Consider the following 15,424-nt stretch of genomic DNA (forward strand, 5'->3'; position numbering starts at 1 on the left):
CCAACAGGTGCGTGAAGGTAGAGGAACAAGAACGTCCAAGGGCGGGGGCTGGTGAAGAGTAGGAGGCAGGCAAAAGTTCTCACAAGGGTGGGGGCTGGTGAAGAGAGTAGACAGGGAAAAGCTCAGGGAACAGGCAAATCCTCACACAAACTGCTGCCGATGCAAGTCCAGGGAAAAGGGCCCCTAATGCTCAAATTCAGTTCAGCCCCAGTTTATTGTTTTATGTGATGGGTTGGTCTAAATAGAAGGAGACATTAATTGTTGGGTCCAAACTAGTATCATGATAGGCAGAGATATTCTTAGAGGATTCATTCATAAGAGGATGGAATAATGATGGAGTGTCTTCAGTCCAAGAATTAGTCTGCAGAGATGGCAAGAGTAGCTGCATTTGAAAAGATGTCATAAATGATTCGGAAAATTAGAAACATATAAAGAAATTCAAATTGGCAAATACACCTAGTATTATCTGGTTGGTTAACCTGTCTACATGTGGTGAGGTGTAACCCGATGTTTACCTTCTCATTTAAAAAAATGTAATGTTTCATTCCTCTCTTTCTACTGTACAATCCTTACCGTACATATCTGTCCAATTGACTGTATGTCCGAAACAATGATATATATATATTTCTTTTGTGGTGTATTCGCTCTAGTTTATATTCAACAGACTTATATTTTGAATACTTATATGTAGATATGTGCAATATGTCTTGTCTAGCACAGGGGTTCCCAAACTTTTCAGGCAAGGGCCCAGAAAATAAGGCGTCAGAGAGCCGCGGCCCAATGCACATCGTCGGGCTTTTTTTTTTTTTTGCCAGGCGATCGATTTTTTAAGCCAAATATCACTTCAATCCTATTAAGTTAGTTCAAGTTAGTTATTCATTTATATGTGCTATTTATGAGAGGGCTAACTTGTTGCAAAATAATAATGATAATAATAATAGCCTCATTAAAATACTATTGTTGCTTCGGTTGTTTTCAGCGTTTTATGTGCATAATCTGTTATTTAGTTTGAAATGTTCGTTGAAATAAGTAGATTTTTCGTTTTTGTTTATTTATTAAGTTAATATAAAACCATATAGTCACATTTTAGAATACAATAGAATAGAATTTTAGAATACAACTAGAAACACTGTCCTGGCCTGCTTCTAAGTTCATTGGCCTGACAAAAAAAAAAAAGAAAAAAAAAAAAAATTATTTTATTTTTATTTTTTTTTAAATCATCTCGCGGCCCACCCGTGGCTGCTCGCGGCCCACCTTTGGGTCGCGACCCCGACTTTGGGAACCACTGGTCTAGCATATACATGTACAGTTTGATCTACTGCTCATTTCGTATTGCAACAAAAACTTAAATAAACAAAGTTTTGAAAAAAGAAAATTGGCAAATACATAACCTTTATGGAGGGCACCTAACATGGCGTTATACACAGAGTGGAGAGGACAAGATGTGTCCTGTTCCTGAGTCCAGTGCATATGATGGAGAGTATCCATCATATGACGACCAAGGCTAATTGTGTATGTAGTGATGACGAGTGGGTGGGATTAGGGGGGGTATGTATAATTAATAATTTCTGGATGCATAAATATGTGATACATATGTGATTATGTGACCACTATGTGATATATTCGGGGGGGGGGGGGGGGGGGGGGGCAGCCCAGGAATGTGTAACCATGTGATGATCCAACATCCAAACAGTGTGTACAGTCAAATAACAAGGGAGCATCTTGTATTGTCCTTTTCATCCTCACTGGCCAAAAGGTCCCCGCTCGCTTACCAAAAAAAAAATATAAATCTGAATCAACAAAGTGCTTCACTGAAATCTCCTCTGATGTCCCAGAGCAGAGTGTTCTCTTGTCTCACATGACTGTAGATGGAATCAATCACAACACATTCATCAGTTTCATGCATGTCATTGTCATGCACTTGTCCTAATATACTAACCTACACTAGCACTCAACACTTTGATGAACATTGTTACTCAGCTGATAGAGTTGTGCCCTTCCTGATGACTTGTCATACAGAACTTGTAAGTCTCTTTGGATAAAAGTGTCAGCTAAATGACTAAATGTAAATGTAAATGTCATGTCATGAGTTTATCCCACGCGAACGGAGACTCGGTTGCAGCACCTGGTTGAGAACGTGTCATATCGAGGCACAGAATAGCAGTGGGATTGATTGATTGATTGATTGAAAACTTTAATTAACAGATTGCAGAATGGGTACTGTACAGTACAGCTCAATACACACAATTGTTAAGGGGATGCAGACCAGAGAAAGACTTTCGTCTTGTTTACATCAGGGTCCCCCATTTTCAATTCATAATGATACATATGTGAGGACCGCTTTTCCATACAGAGTCCTCATCAACGCCTCGCTGCACCAACACATTGATATGCCGGTCACGACAGAGCATCCGGCCAAAACCATATCACACCACAGAACACGGGCTATGGATGTGCAAGTCACCCATGCGGCTCAGGATCTGAACCTGGTTGCATACAGGTAAAATCGCTTAAAAAAAAAAATCAATCAAGCACAACAATCAAAATAAACAAATAAATAAATAGATAAAGCTGATTTAAAATGCCCATATTCTCAGACATATCCCCAAACTATAAAACTAAACATACAACTAAAAAGAGAGAGAGGGTGGGGGTTGTAAAACCTAGCACCATGTAAATTAAACTCCTGGATGCACAAGAGAAACACAGAGCGAAACACAGGCTGAAAGTAAACGTCCCTTTCTATGCCACTCACGAGTTTTCTCGGAATTATTAATATCTCGTTGAAAGCCACTCACGCGAGTTCTCTGATTTTTTTTTTTTTAGCGATCTGAAATCATATTGCATCACGCGAGCCTACCCTAGTCTATCAGAGCGTCGCCAGCGATCAGATGTGGAAAAAGGCGCCCCCTATCGTCTTCCAGATGACATAAGGGATTTTGGAATGGACTCAATGACAATGGATGGGGGAAACAATCCTGTACTCCACATTTTCCAGTCCACTGATGCAGCCGGGGTTATCAGAGTTCATTCTGGAGCCTCTGAGCCCCACGGAATCATGTGTTCTACTGTATCACGTTGGATCTATACACTTATCGATTTTTTCGAATGGTGATCAGGAATTGGAATATACCAGTTGGATACCATCTGATGTCAGGTAAGGAATCTATGTTATCAGTGTTAGGATAATCAGACTAATTTTGATGAAGATATAAGCTGTTTTGTGAAATGTCCTCTATCGGTTTCATTGTAAAAATCCAAGAGGAAATGAACACAGCGATTATCCGTGCGCGTCTCGAATGGGCGTGCGTGTACGTATAATATTGATCATCTAGCGTTTATTTGAAAACGATTCATAAATAGGCCGACAAATATCAACCTTCTGGAATATTCCAGTAAAAGACGATTATCATAGAATGGCCCAGAATGGACTGTTTTTTACCTCAAAACGGGTGCTTTTCAAAATGCTCTCAAACGGAAATGAAGCGATAAAAAACCAATCTGCCTTGACAGCACTGACTGGAAAAGGATTCTTTGATAAGCGACGGGCAGATTAGACACATAGCCATAATTTAAAACATAGATTAGGCGATATTAAGGTTAACATTGGCGCCGATGGTGGCATTCAAGCGCTAACTCTGGCGCCACCTCGTGGCACTGAAAGTGTTAAGAGTTCAACAATCTATGAGGTGCTTAGTTTAGTTTCGCAACTGTCTCTCTATGTCTGTCTCTGTCTCTCTCTCTGTCTCTCTTTGTCTGTCTCTGTCTCTCTTTCTGTCTGTCTGTCTCTGTCTCTCTTTCTGTCTGTCTCTGTCTCTCTTTCTGTCTGTCTCTGTCTCTCTTTCTGTCTGTCTCTGTCTCTCTTTATGTCTCTCTCTCTCTCTCTCTCTCTCTCTCTCTCTCTCTCGCTCTCTGCCTCCTGAGCCAACAGCCATCATACAGTAGCTCTAAAGTCTAAATGGTCAACACAATAAATCACTTCTAAAACAACAGTAACTAGGTAATCTGTACTTGTACCCTTGCATGGACATTCACAGTCAAATTATGTGGAGCCTAAAACATTCACACACACACACACACACACACACGCACACACACACACACACACACACACACACACACACACACACACACACACACACACACACACACACACACACACACACACACACACACACACACACACACACACACACACATCCCCCCTCCTCCTCACCTCCCCCTCCTCCTCATGTCCTCACCTCCTCATGTCCTCACCTCCCCTCCTCCTCATCATGTCCTCACCCTCCTCCTCCTCACCTCCCACCCTCCTCCTCCTCATGTCCTCACCTTCAACCCTCCTCCTCGTGTCCTCACCTTCAACCCTCCTCCTCGTGTCCTCACCTCCCACCCTCCTCCTCCTCATATCCTCACCTCCCACCCTCCTCCTCCTCATATCCTCACCTCCCTCCTCCTCCTCATGTCCTCACCTCCCACCCTCCTCCTCCTCATGTCCTCACCTCCGTCCTCCTCCTCATGTCCTCACCTCCGTCCTCCTCCTCATGTCCTCACCTCCGTCCTCCTCCTCATGTCCTCACCTCCCACCCTCCTCCTCCTCATATCCTCACCTCCCTCCTCCTCCTCATGTCCTCACCTCCCACCCCCCTCCTCCTCATATCCTCACCTCCGTCCTCCTCCTCATGTCCTCACCCTCCTCCTCATGTCCTCACCCTCCTCCTCATGTCCTCACCCTCCTCCTCATGTCCTCACCCCCCCTTCCTCCTGCTTCTCATGTCCTCACCCTCCTCCTCATGTCCTCACCCTCCTCCTCATGTCCTCACCCCCCCTCCTCCTCCTCACCCCCCCTTCCTCCTCCTTCTCATGTCCTCACCCTCCTCCTCCTCCTCCTCATGTCCTCACCTCCCCCTCCTCCTTGTGTCCTCACCTCCCCCCCATCTCATGTCCTCACCTCCCCCCTCCTCCTCACCTCCCCCCTCCTCCTCCTCCTCCTCCTCATGTCCTCACCTCCCCCCCTCATGTCCTCACCTCCCCCCTCCTCCTCACCTCCCCCCTCCTCCTCACCTCCTCCCCTCCTCATGTCCTCACCTCCCCCCTCCTCCTCCTCACCCCCCTTCCTCCTCCTCCTCATGTCCTCACCTCCCCCCCTCTTCCTCCTCATGTCCTCACCTCCCCCCTCCTCCCCCTCACCTCTCCCCTCCTCCTCCGCACTTCCCCTCCTCCTCCTCATGTCCTCACCTCCCTCCTCCTCCTCATGTCCTCACCTCCTCCCCCCTCCTCCTCATGTCCTCACCTCCCCCCTCCTCCTCATGTCCTCACCTCCCCCCTCCTCCTCATGTCCTCACCTCCTCCCCCCTCCTCCTCATGTCCTCACCTCCTCCACTCCTCCTCATGTCCTCACCTCCCCCCTCCTCCTCATGTCCTCACCTCCTCCCCCCTCCTCCTCATGTCCTCACCTCCTCCCCTCCTCCTCATGTCCTCACCTCCCCCCTCCTCCTCATGTCCTCACCTCCTCCCCTCCTCCTCATGTCCTCACCTCCCCCCTCCTCCTCATGTCCTCACCTCCTCCCCTCCTCCTCATGTCCTCACCTCCCCCCTCCTCCTCATGTCCTCACCTCCCCTCCTCCTCCTCCTCCTCCTCCTCCTCCTCATGTCTTCACCTCCCCTCCTCCTCATGTCATCACCTCCCCTCCTCCTCCTCATGTCCTCACCTCCTCCCCCCTTCCTCCTCATGTCCTCACCTCCCCCCTCCTCCTCATGTCCTCACCTCCTCCTCATGTCCTCACCTCCTCACCTCCTCCTCATGTCCTCACCTCCCCCCTCCTCCTCATGTCCTCACCTCCTCCTCACCTCCTCCTCATGTCCTCACCTCCCCCATCCTCCTCATGTCCTCACCTCCCCCCTCCTCCTCATGTCCTCACCTCCTCCCCTCCTCATGTCTTCACCTCCTCCCCTCCTCCTCATGTCCTCACCTCCTCCCCTCCTCATGTCTTCACCTCCTCCCCTCCTCCTCATGTCCTCACCTCCTCCCCTCCTCATGTCTTCACCTCCTCCCTCCTCCTCATGTCTTCACCTCCTCCATCCTCCTCATGTCCTCACCTCCCCCCTCCTCCTCATGTCCTCACCTCCTCCCCTCCTCATGTCTTCACCTCCTCCCCTCCTCCTCATGTCCTCACCTCCTCCCCTCCTCATGTCTTCACCTCCTCCCCTCCTCCTCATGTCCTCACCTCCTCCCCTCCTCATGTCCTCACCTCCCCCCTCCTCCTCATGTCCTCACCTCCTCCCCCCTTCCTCCTCATGTCTTCACCTCCTCCCCTCCTCCTCATGTCCTCACCTCCCCTCCTCCTCATGTCCTCACCTCCCCCCTCCTCCTCATGTCCTCACCTCCCCTCCTCCTCCTCATGTCCTCACCTCCTCCCCCCTTCCTCCTCATGTCCTCACCTCCTCCCCCCTTCCTCCTCATGTCCTCACCTCCCTCCTCCTCCTCATGTCCTCACCTCCCCTTTCCTCCTCATGTCCTCACCTCCCCCCTCCTCCTCATGTCCTCACCTCCCCTCCTCCTCCTCATGTCCTCACCTCCTCCCCCCTTCCTCCTCATGTCCTCACCTCCTCCCCCCTTCCTCCTCATGTCCTCACCTCCCTCCTCCTCCTCATGTCCTCACCTCCCCCCTCCTCCTCATGTCCTCACCTCCCCCCTCCTCCTCATGTCCTCACCTCCCCCCTCCTCCTCATGTCCTCACCTCCCCCCTCCTCCTCATGTCCTCACCTCCCCTCCTCCTCCTCATGTCCTCACCTCCTCCCCCCTTCCTCCTCATGTCCTCACCTCCTCCCCCCTCCTCCTCATGTCCTCACCTCCCCCCTCCTCCTCATGTCCTCACCTCCCCTCCTCCTCATGTCCTCACCTCCCTCCTCCTCCTCATGTCCTCACCTCCCTCCTCCTCCTCATGTCCTCACCTCCTCCCCCCTCCTCCTCATGTCCTCACCTCCCCCCTCCTCCTCCTGTCCTCACCTCCTCCCCCCTTCCCCCTCATGTCCTCACCTCCCTCCTCCTCCTCATGTCCTCACCTCCTCCCCCCTTCCTCCTCATGTCCTCACCTCCCTCCTCCTCCTCATGTCCTCACCTCCTCCCCCCTCCTCCTCATGTCCTCACCTCCCCCCTCCTCCTCCTGTCCTCACCTCCTCCCCCCTTCCCCCTCATGTCCTCACCTCCCCCCTCCTCCTCATGTCCTCACCTCCTCCCCCCTCCTCCTCATGTCCTCACCTCCCCCCTCCTCCTCATGTCCTCACCTCCTCACCTCCTCCTCATGTCCTCACCTCCTCCCCTCCTCCTCATGTCCTCACCTCCTCCCCTCCTCATGTCCTCACCTCCTCCCCCCTCCTCCTCATGTCCTCACCTCCTCCCTCCTCCTCCTCATGTCTTCACCTCCTCCCCTCCTCCTCATGTCCTCACCTCCTCCCCTCCTCATGTCCTCACCTCCTCACCTCCTCCTCATGTCCTCACCTCCTCCCCTCCTCCTCATGTCCTCACCTCCTCCCCTCCTCATGTCCTCACCTCCTCCTCCTCCTCATGTCCTCACCTCCTCCCCTCCTCCTCATGTCCTCACCTCCTCCCCTCCTCATGTCCTCACCTCCCCCCTCCTCCCCTCCTCCTCATGTCCTCACCTCCTCCTCATGTCTTCACCTCCTCCCTCCTCCTCCTCATGTCTTCACCTCCTCCCCTCCTCCTCATGTCCTCACCTCCTCCCCTCCTCATGTCCTCACCTCCTCCCCTCCTCCTCATGTCCTCACCTCCTCCCCTCCTCCTCATGTCCTCACCTCCTCCCCTCCTCCTCATGTCCTCACCTCCCCCCTCCTCCTCATGTCCTCACCTCCCCCCTCCTCCTCATGTCCTCACCTCCTCCCCCTTCCTCCTCATGTCCTCACCTCCTCCCCCCTTCCTCCTCATGTCCTCACCTCCCTCCTCCTCCTCATGTCCTCACCTCCCCCCTCCTCCTCATGTCCTCACCTCCCCCCTCCTCCTCATGTCCTCACCTCCCCTCCTCCTCCTCATGTCCTCACCTCCTCCCCCCTTCCTCCTCATGTCCTCACCTCCCCCCCTCCTCCTCATGTCCTCACCTCCTCCCCCCTTCCTCCTCATGTCCTCACCTCCCTCCTCCTCCTCATGTCCTCACCTCCCTCCTCCTCCTCATGTCCTCACCTCCTCCCCCCTCCTCCTCATGTCCTCACCTCCCCCCTCCTCCTCATGTCCTCACCTCCTCCCCCCTTCCTCCTCATGTCCTCACCTCCCTCCTCCTCCTCATGTCCTCACCTCCTCCCCCCTTCCTCCTCATGTCCTCACCTCCCTCCTCCTCCTCATGTCCTCACCTCCTCCCCCTTCCTCCTCATGTCCTCACCTCCCTCCTCCTCCTCATGTCCTCACCTCCCTCCTCCTCCTCATGTCCTCACCTCCCCCCTCCTCCTCATGTCCTCACCTCCCCCCTCCTCCTCATGTCCTCACCTCCCCCTTCCTCCTCATGTCCTCACCTCCCCCCCTTCCTCCTCATGTCCTCACCTCCCCCCTCCTCCTCATGTCCTCACCTCCCTCCTCCTCCTCATGTCCTCACCTCCTCCCCCCTCCTCCTCATGTCCTCACCTCCCCCCTCCTCCTCATGTCCTCACCTCCCCCTTCCTCCTCATGTCCTCACCTCCTCCTCATGTCCTCACCTCCCCCTTCCTCCTCATGTCCTCACCTCCTCCTCATGTCCTCACCTCCCCCTTCCTCCTCATGTCCTCACCTCCTCCTCATGTCCTCACCTCCTCCCCTCCTCCTCATGTCCTCACCTCCCCCCCTCCTCCTCATGTCCTCACCTCCTCCCCTCCTCATGTCCTCACCTCCCCCCTCCTCCCCTCCTCCTCATGTCCTCACCTCCTCTCCTCCTCATGTCCTCACCTCCCCCCTCCTCCCCTCCTCCTCATGTCCTCACCTCCTCCCCTCCTCCTCATGTCCTCACCTCCCCCCCTCCTCCTCATGTCCTCACCTCCTCCCCTCCTCCTCATGTCCTCACCTCCTCCCCTCCTCCTCATGTCCTCACCTCCCTCCTCCTCCTCATGTCCTCACCTCCCCTCCTCCTCCTTATGTCCTCACCTCCTCCCCTCCTCCTCATGTCCTCACCTCCTCCCGTCCTCATGTCTTCACCTCCTCCCCTCCTCCTCGTGTCCTCACCTCCTCCCCTCCTCCTCATGTCTTCACCTCCTCCCCTCATCCCCATGTCCTCACCTCCCCCCCTCCACTCCTCCTCATGTCCTCACCTCCTCCCCTCCTCCTCATGTCCTCACCTCTCCCCTCCTCCTCATGTCCTCAGCTCTCCCCTCCTCCTCGTGTCCTCACCTCCCCTCCTCCCCATGTCCTCACCTCCTCCCCTCCTCCCCATGTCCTCACCTCCCCCCCTCCACTCCTCCTCATGTCCTCACCTCTTCCCCTCCTCCTCATGTCCTCACCTCCTCCCCTCCTCCTCATGTCCTCACCTCTCCCCTCCTCCTCATGTCCTCAGCTCTCCCCTCCTCCTCGTGTCCTCACCTCCCCTCCTCCCCATGTCCTCACCTCCTCCCCTCCTCCCCATGTCCTCACCTCCTCCCCTCCTCCCCATGTCCTCACCTCCCCCCCTCCACTCCTCCCCATGTCCTCACCTCCCCCCCTCCACTCCTCCTCATGTCCTCACCTCTCCCCTCCTCCTCGTGTCCTCACCTCCTCCCCATGTCCTCACCTCCCCCCTCCTCCTCCTCCTCCTCATGTCCTCACCTCCCCCCTCCTCCCCATGTCCTCACCTCCCCCCTCCTCCTCCTCCTCATGTCCTCACCTCCCCCCTCCTCCTCATGTCCTCACCTCCCCCCTCCTCCTCCTCCTCCTCCTCATGTCCTCACCTCCCCCCTCCTCCTCATGTCCTCACCTCCCTCCTCCTCCTCCTCCTCATGTCCTCACCTCCCCCCTCCTCCTCATGTCCTCACCTCCCTCCTCCTCCTCATGTCCTCACCTCCCTCCTCCTCCTCATGTCCTCACCTCCCCCCTCCTCCTCCTCATGTCCTCACCTCCCCCCTCCTCCTCATGTCCTCACCTCCTCCCCTCCTCATGTCCTCACCTCCCCCCTCCTCCTCCTCACCCCCCTTCCTCCTCCTCCTTGGCATGTCCTCACCCCCCCTCCTCCTCTTCCTCATGTCCTCACCTCCCACCCTCCTCCTCCATCAATTAATCAGCAGATTTATTTTTAAAACAACTTGCTCTAGAACTTGATGGACTGTTTAAAAATGCATTGAGTGCCTGAGCAGAGCAGCTGTGCTGAGCTTAGCTGAGAGGCTCTGTGTAGCAGCAAGGACCAATAGACTGGGGGAGAGTGAGGAGTGTGTGTGTGTGTGTGTGTGTGTGTGTGTGTGTGTGTGTGTGTGTGTGTGTGTGTGTGTGTGTGTGTGTGTGTGTGTGTGTGTGTGTGTGTGTGTGTGTGTGTGTGTGTGTGTGTGTGTGTGTGTGTGTGTGTGTGTGTGTGTGTGTGTGTGTGTGTGTGTGTGTGTGTGTGTGTGTGTGTGTGGGTGGGTGGGTGTGTGTGTGGGTGGGTGGGTGGGTGTGTGCACGACTGAGGAGCAAATGTCAGGCTAGAGGTTTTAAAAAGGGAAGGCAAATAGACTGCTCTGCTCCAGGAATAGGCACAGGGATGGTTTTAGAGCTGGATGGATGGATGGATGGATGGATGGATGGATGGATGGATGGATGGATGGATGGATGGATGGATGGATGGATGGATGGATGGATGGACTGATGGATGAATGGATGGATGGACTGATGGATGGATGGATGGACTGATGGATGGATGGATGGACTGATGGATGGATGTATGGACTGATGGGTGGACTGATGGATGAATGGATGGATGGACTGATGGATGGATGGATGTATGGACTGATGGATGGGTGGACTGATGGATGGATGGATGTATGGACTGATGGATGGGTGGACTGATGGATGGATGGACTGATGGATGGATGGACTGATGGATGGATGGACTAATGGATGGATGGACTAATGGATGGATGGACTGATGGATGGATGGATGGATGTATGGACTGATGGGTGGACTGATGGATGGATGGATGGACTGATGGATGGATGGATGTATGGACTGATGGGTGGACTAATGGATGGATGGACTGATGGATGGATGGACTGATGGATGGATGGACTAATGGATGGATGGACTGATGGATGGATGGCCTAATGGATGGATGGACTGATGGATGGATGGATGGACGGACTGATGGATGGGTGGACTGATGGATGGATGGAATGATGGATGGATGGACTGATGGATGGATGGACTGATGGATGGATGGACTGATGGATGGATGGACTGATGGATGGATGGATGGATTGATGGATGGACAGATGAATGGACAGATGGATGGACAGATGGATGGATGCATCAACATCATTCCCCTGAGAGACAACACAATATCATCTTTTAAAGTATTTTTAAACTTTTGTCAACACAATTCATTATCTGACTCCAATATCATTATATTTATGGTGCATGTGTGTACGTGTGTGTGTGTTACTGCTGAGATTTCCACACAAATGGGCCTCATTTATCAACCTACAAACAGAACCACAGCAAATGCAATTACTGTACCAAACATACTGTATCTTGTCTATACAGTATAGAACATGAAGCATATGTACAGTACCATAAAATAGGATAACTTGCATGTTGCAGTGCTCTTCAATTAACTACACAAGTTGCATGTAGGCTTATCACATACAGTAAGTGGAGTCAAACAAGATTCTAGTTTTGGGGGGAAATGCATGGACAAATGCTGATGAAGCTGATCTCAGCCTGTAACCATACGGGCTAGTTCTACCCTTACCTCACTGGAAGGCAACTAAAGGTTATATTCACTTACCATACTGTCCCCAAAACCATGAACTGCCATCACTCAAAACCATCACTCTCCAACTGTGTTGTCCAGTATTTCATCAATAGAGTCTAGTTGGAAAATGTAGCAACTATTTCTGCCAGAGATATTTTTGCATAATTTATTAAACTATCCTTGGTTGCTGTCATATTCTATGATGGATGGAGTGGGTGTAATGTAATTTGAGGGATCATCCCCTTTGTTAGTACAAATACAACCTTTGGTATTACGGGCAAAATAATTAAGTAATAATTAAAAGTCCTTACCCTCTCTTTTTTTAATTACAGATCACATACACTTACAATTAACAATATAGATTGAAACAGAGTTATAAAGATTAAAGGTGAGTTATATATTGACTCAGAGATTGAAACGCAATTAACAATATAGTGATTAGTGACTCAGCGATTGAAAGAGAGTTAACAATATAGTGACTCAGAGATTGAAATGGAATTAACAATATATTGACTCAGAGATTGAAACGGTTAACAATATATTGACTCAGAGATTGAGTAACCCTCTAAAGCCTACATAGACAAATGTTCGCCTGGACATAGTGTTATATTTTTGCCAATTCTGAGCTTGTTTTTTGAGTTAGTATCAAGTGTTATACCTTTTATGATTAGGGGAACCTACACTTTATTTCTGGTGCAGTGTAAAGTCACCATCATACATTATCTTTGTGTGAGCATACACTATTTGATGTATAAAAAAAAATGCCAGGTGAAAAAAACCTTTGTGTTTTGTTGAATAATACCATAGTTTACCAGGGAATTATTGTTCTTTCAACATGGTTATTTGAACATATATTTAGGTGTTTTGAACCTCCATGTGAAATATGGTGCAAATACACCTTTCCTCAATGAGTGACAGCCATTTATTTGGATATTGTTCTGGGTTGTTTTTAGCAGACAATGTGAAAATACATATATTTGTGTGTTGTCTTCATATTTGGACCAATATTTTGAAAGATTGAATATTTTGAAAGATTGAAACAGAATTAACAATATATTGACTCAGAGATTGAATTAAAACAGACTTACAGGGAAGTAAAGCAGTAGAGCCCCAAACAAGATGGCTTCCAGCAGAACGAGACCAGATGCCCGGATTCTCTGTTGATAAAGAGAGAGACACGAGAAGACCATCCACTAATCACAATGTGGATGTGCTATGAAGAGGGCACAACTTGAGTTGGATAAAGATGATGGCATCTTTCTTGTTAGAAGGAAAAAAAAGTCAAATCTGAACACTCTCAGATGTGCTGCATTAACATGTTTTAATAGCAACGCAATTGTGTGCCATTTTCATCTATTAACTGTTCCGATAAGGACAACACATCCTGTATTTTAAAGAGTAATTATAGATTTCAATGGAAATGTGAGGGGAAAACCACAGTAGATGCCTGCCTACCTTCCCTCTTGTAAAATCTGAACTAATCACACACTTGCAAGAAATTACATCAAGACTTCAGACCACTGGTTTATAAGCAGGCAATAAGAGTGAGTAACGTGTGGTGTTATAACTCCATGGTGTTTGCCATTACAGCAGGGGTGGCCAACCTTTTTTGAACCAAGATCTACTTTTTTATTTACCACCTAGCCCGAGAGCTACCAGCCAAAATTGTATATTGTAAGCCGTCATTTGAGGCTTTATAAAAGCAGCATAATGAACACAAATCTGTCAGTGCCGAGTCCGACCTCATCTTAAATAACAAACAGCATTGCTTGTTGTAGTTAACAAGGAGAGGAAGAGTTGATTTAGCAAAAACCCCCTTTTTTTTTTTTTTTTTTTAATAATCAAATTTTATTAATCAAGATCTACTTGAAATCAGCCCGCGATCTACCTGTCGATCGCGATCGACTGGTTGGGCACCACTGCATTACAGGCTTATACTGAATATATTCCATCTATTGGACCACGTCCCGAAACAAACCAATATATTTTACATTTTGTGGGTTGGTTTTAATTACCCATTGTATCCTAGAAGGTGCTTTTATGTAAATCCACAAAGGCTCAAGGGACATTATCTGTAAACTGTAGAGGATCCGGATGTAAGTAAGACAGCTATAATTATCACCAGGATGAGATTGAGTGCAACTTGAGGAATTACAGTAATTAGCCTACACTATACGAATCTAGACATTGTTTTACTTTGCATCCTTTTATGAGCAGAATGCATATTGTTCTCTGCAACAAGTATTTAAATGCAAAAATATACGTTTGCAAAGATGCACTCAACCTTCCCAATAACCATAATCATGTTTACTTGCTGACCTTCTGATGGTCTTTAGGATATTTCATCTGGGACTATTATCTAATTGTGAGACCCATTTCCAAAGGCAGCATTTCTCCTTTAATAGTGCAAAGCTCTTGCTAAATGGGTCGGCTCACATGCTGTAGGCTAGTGAGTAGTTAGTCTACAGGGGCTTGTGGATTTATCATGTAATGCACTATGCCAAATATAACATCATATCTGTCCGACCACTTGTCCGACCACATCTTCACAACTCCCGTCCCCTGTCAGCTCCTGAAAATACAATTGGTCAGTTACTTTGTATACATTGTTACATAGGTGTAGTAGGTCTACAGCCAGGCCGGTAACAAGACAAAGAAAAAGGTAATCTCGCCACGCTAAGACACATACAGTACCATATATTTGCGACGTCTTACGTTCAAATCCAGGGAGACCTTCGTTACATGTCACCCCTCTTCTCCCCTGTGGCCTTTTTTACATGTCATCCCGCTTCCCTCCTGTGACCTGTTACATGTCACCCCCTTCTCTATTCCCCCTGATTTCCTGTCCCTTACTGCCCTACCAAAATAATGCAGACACGCCCTGAAAATGATATAAAAACAATTATAAAAGACACTTTAAAGGGGCATTCCACCAAAAAAAACGTTGCTGATTTATTTTGCATAATAATCTCACACACATCCAAAAACGTAGTTTAGCACACATTAACACATTGACCGCCAGCAGCAGGGGGCGCTGATCCCCCTTCAGCGCCAGGTCTTTATTCAATGGATATAGTTTTAGAATGCCAAACTTGTGAGTCCTAAAACTATATTTTATATTATAGCTATGGATCTAATAACCCAGTCGACTGTCAGTGAGTTGCTTCTGGTCAACATGCAAAAACAGATTGTTTTTTCATCCGTACATTTCCGTTTTATACCGTTTTGAATATGAGTATGGTTTGGGTCATTCAAGTAAATCCCATGAAGGACAAGAAAAAGGCATTTTACTGTAATCCAGTTATCACGTTGTAATTTTTCGGCTGATTATCTAATCATCCTTTTAGTTTTCAGTTAATTAATTGCATTCTCCTCTTCACACGCTTCTTCCTGTAGACGCCGTTTGATTGGTGCTTCCCCAACCACACGCTTGTCAATCTCATCCCGCAGCTGTCACAGCTTGTCATTAAGCATTCCTTTTGATTATATATACCCCGATTCCCCATCAAGTGTTGTTGGATCGTTTTGATATATT

At 49.3% G+C, this 15,424-nt stretch overlaps 1 protein-coding gene across 1 annotated transcript in view; it reads right to left on the minus strand.

Moving 5' to 3' along the window:
- The window catches only part of gpr158b (G protein-coupled receptor 158b), a gene marked incomplete at both ends in the record, with an annotated part of 501,095 nt that overhangs the window by 98,136 nt on the left and 387,535 nt on the right, over positions 1–15,424 (minus strand). Inside the window, one exon of the mRNA XM_084327721.1 lies at positions 12,978–13,046. Within this exon, the coding sequence (XP_084183847.1) occupies positions 12,978–13,046 (69 nt within the window). The remainder of the gene's footprint in view (positions 1–12,977; positions 13,047–15,424) is intronic.

This window comes from Notolepis coatsorum, assembly GCF_963971535.1.
Source record: "Notolepis coatsorum genome assembly, chromosome: 13".
NCBI classification, from domain to species: Eukaryota; Metazoa; Chordata; class Actinopteri; order Aulopiformes; family Paralepididae; genus Notolepis; species Notolepis coatsorum.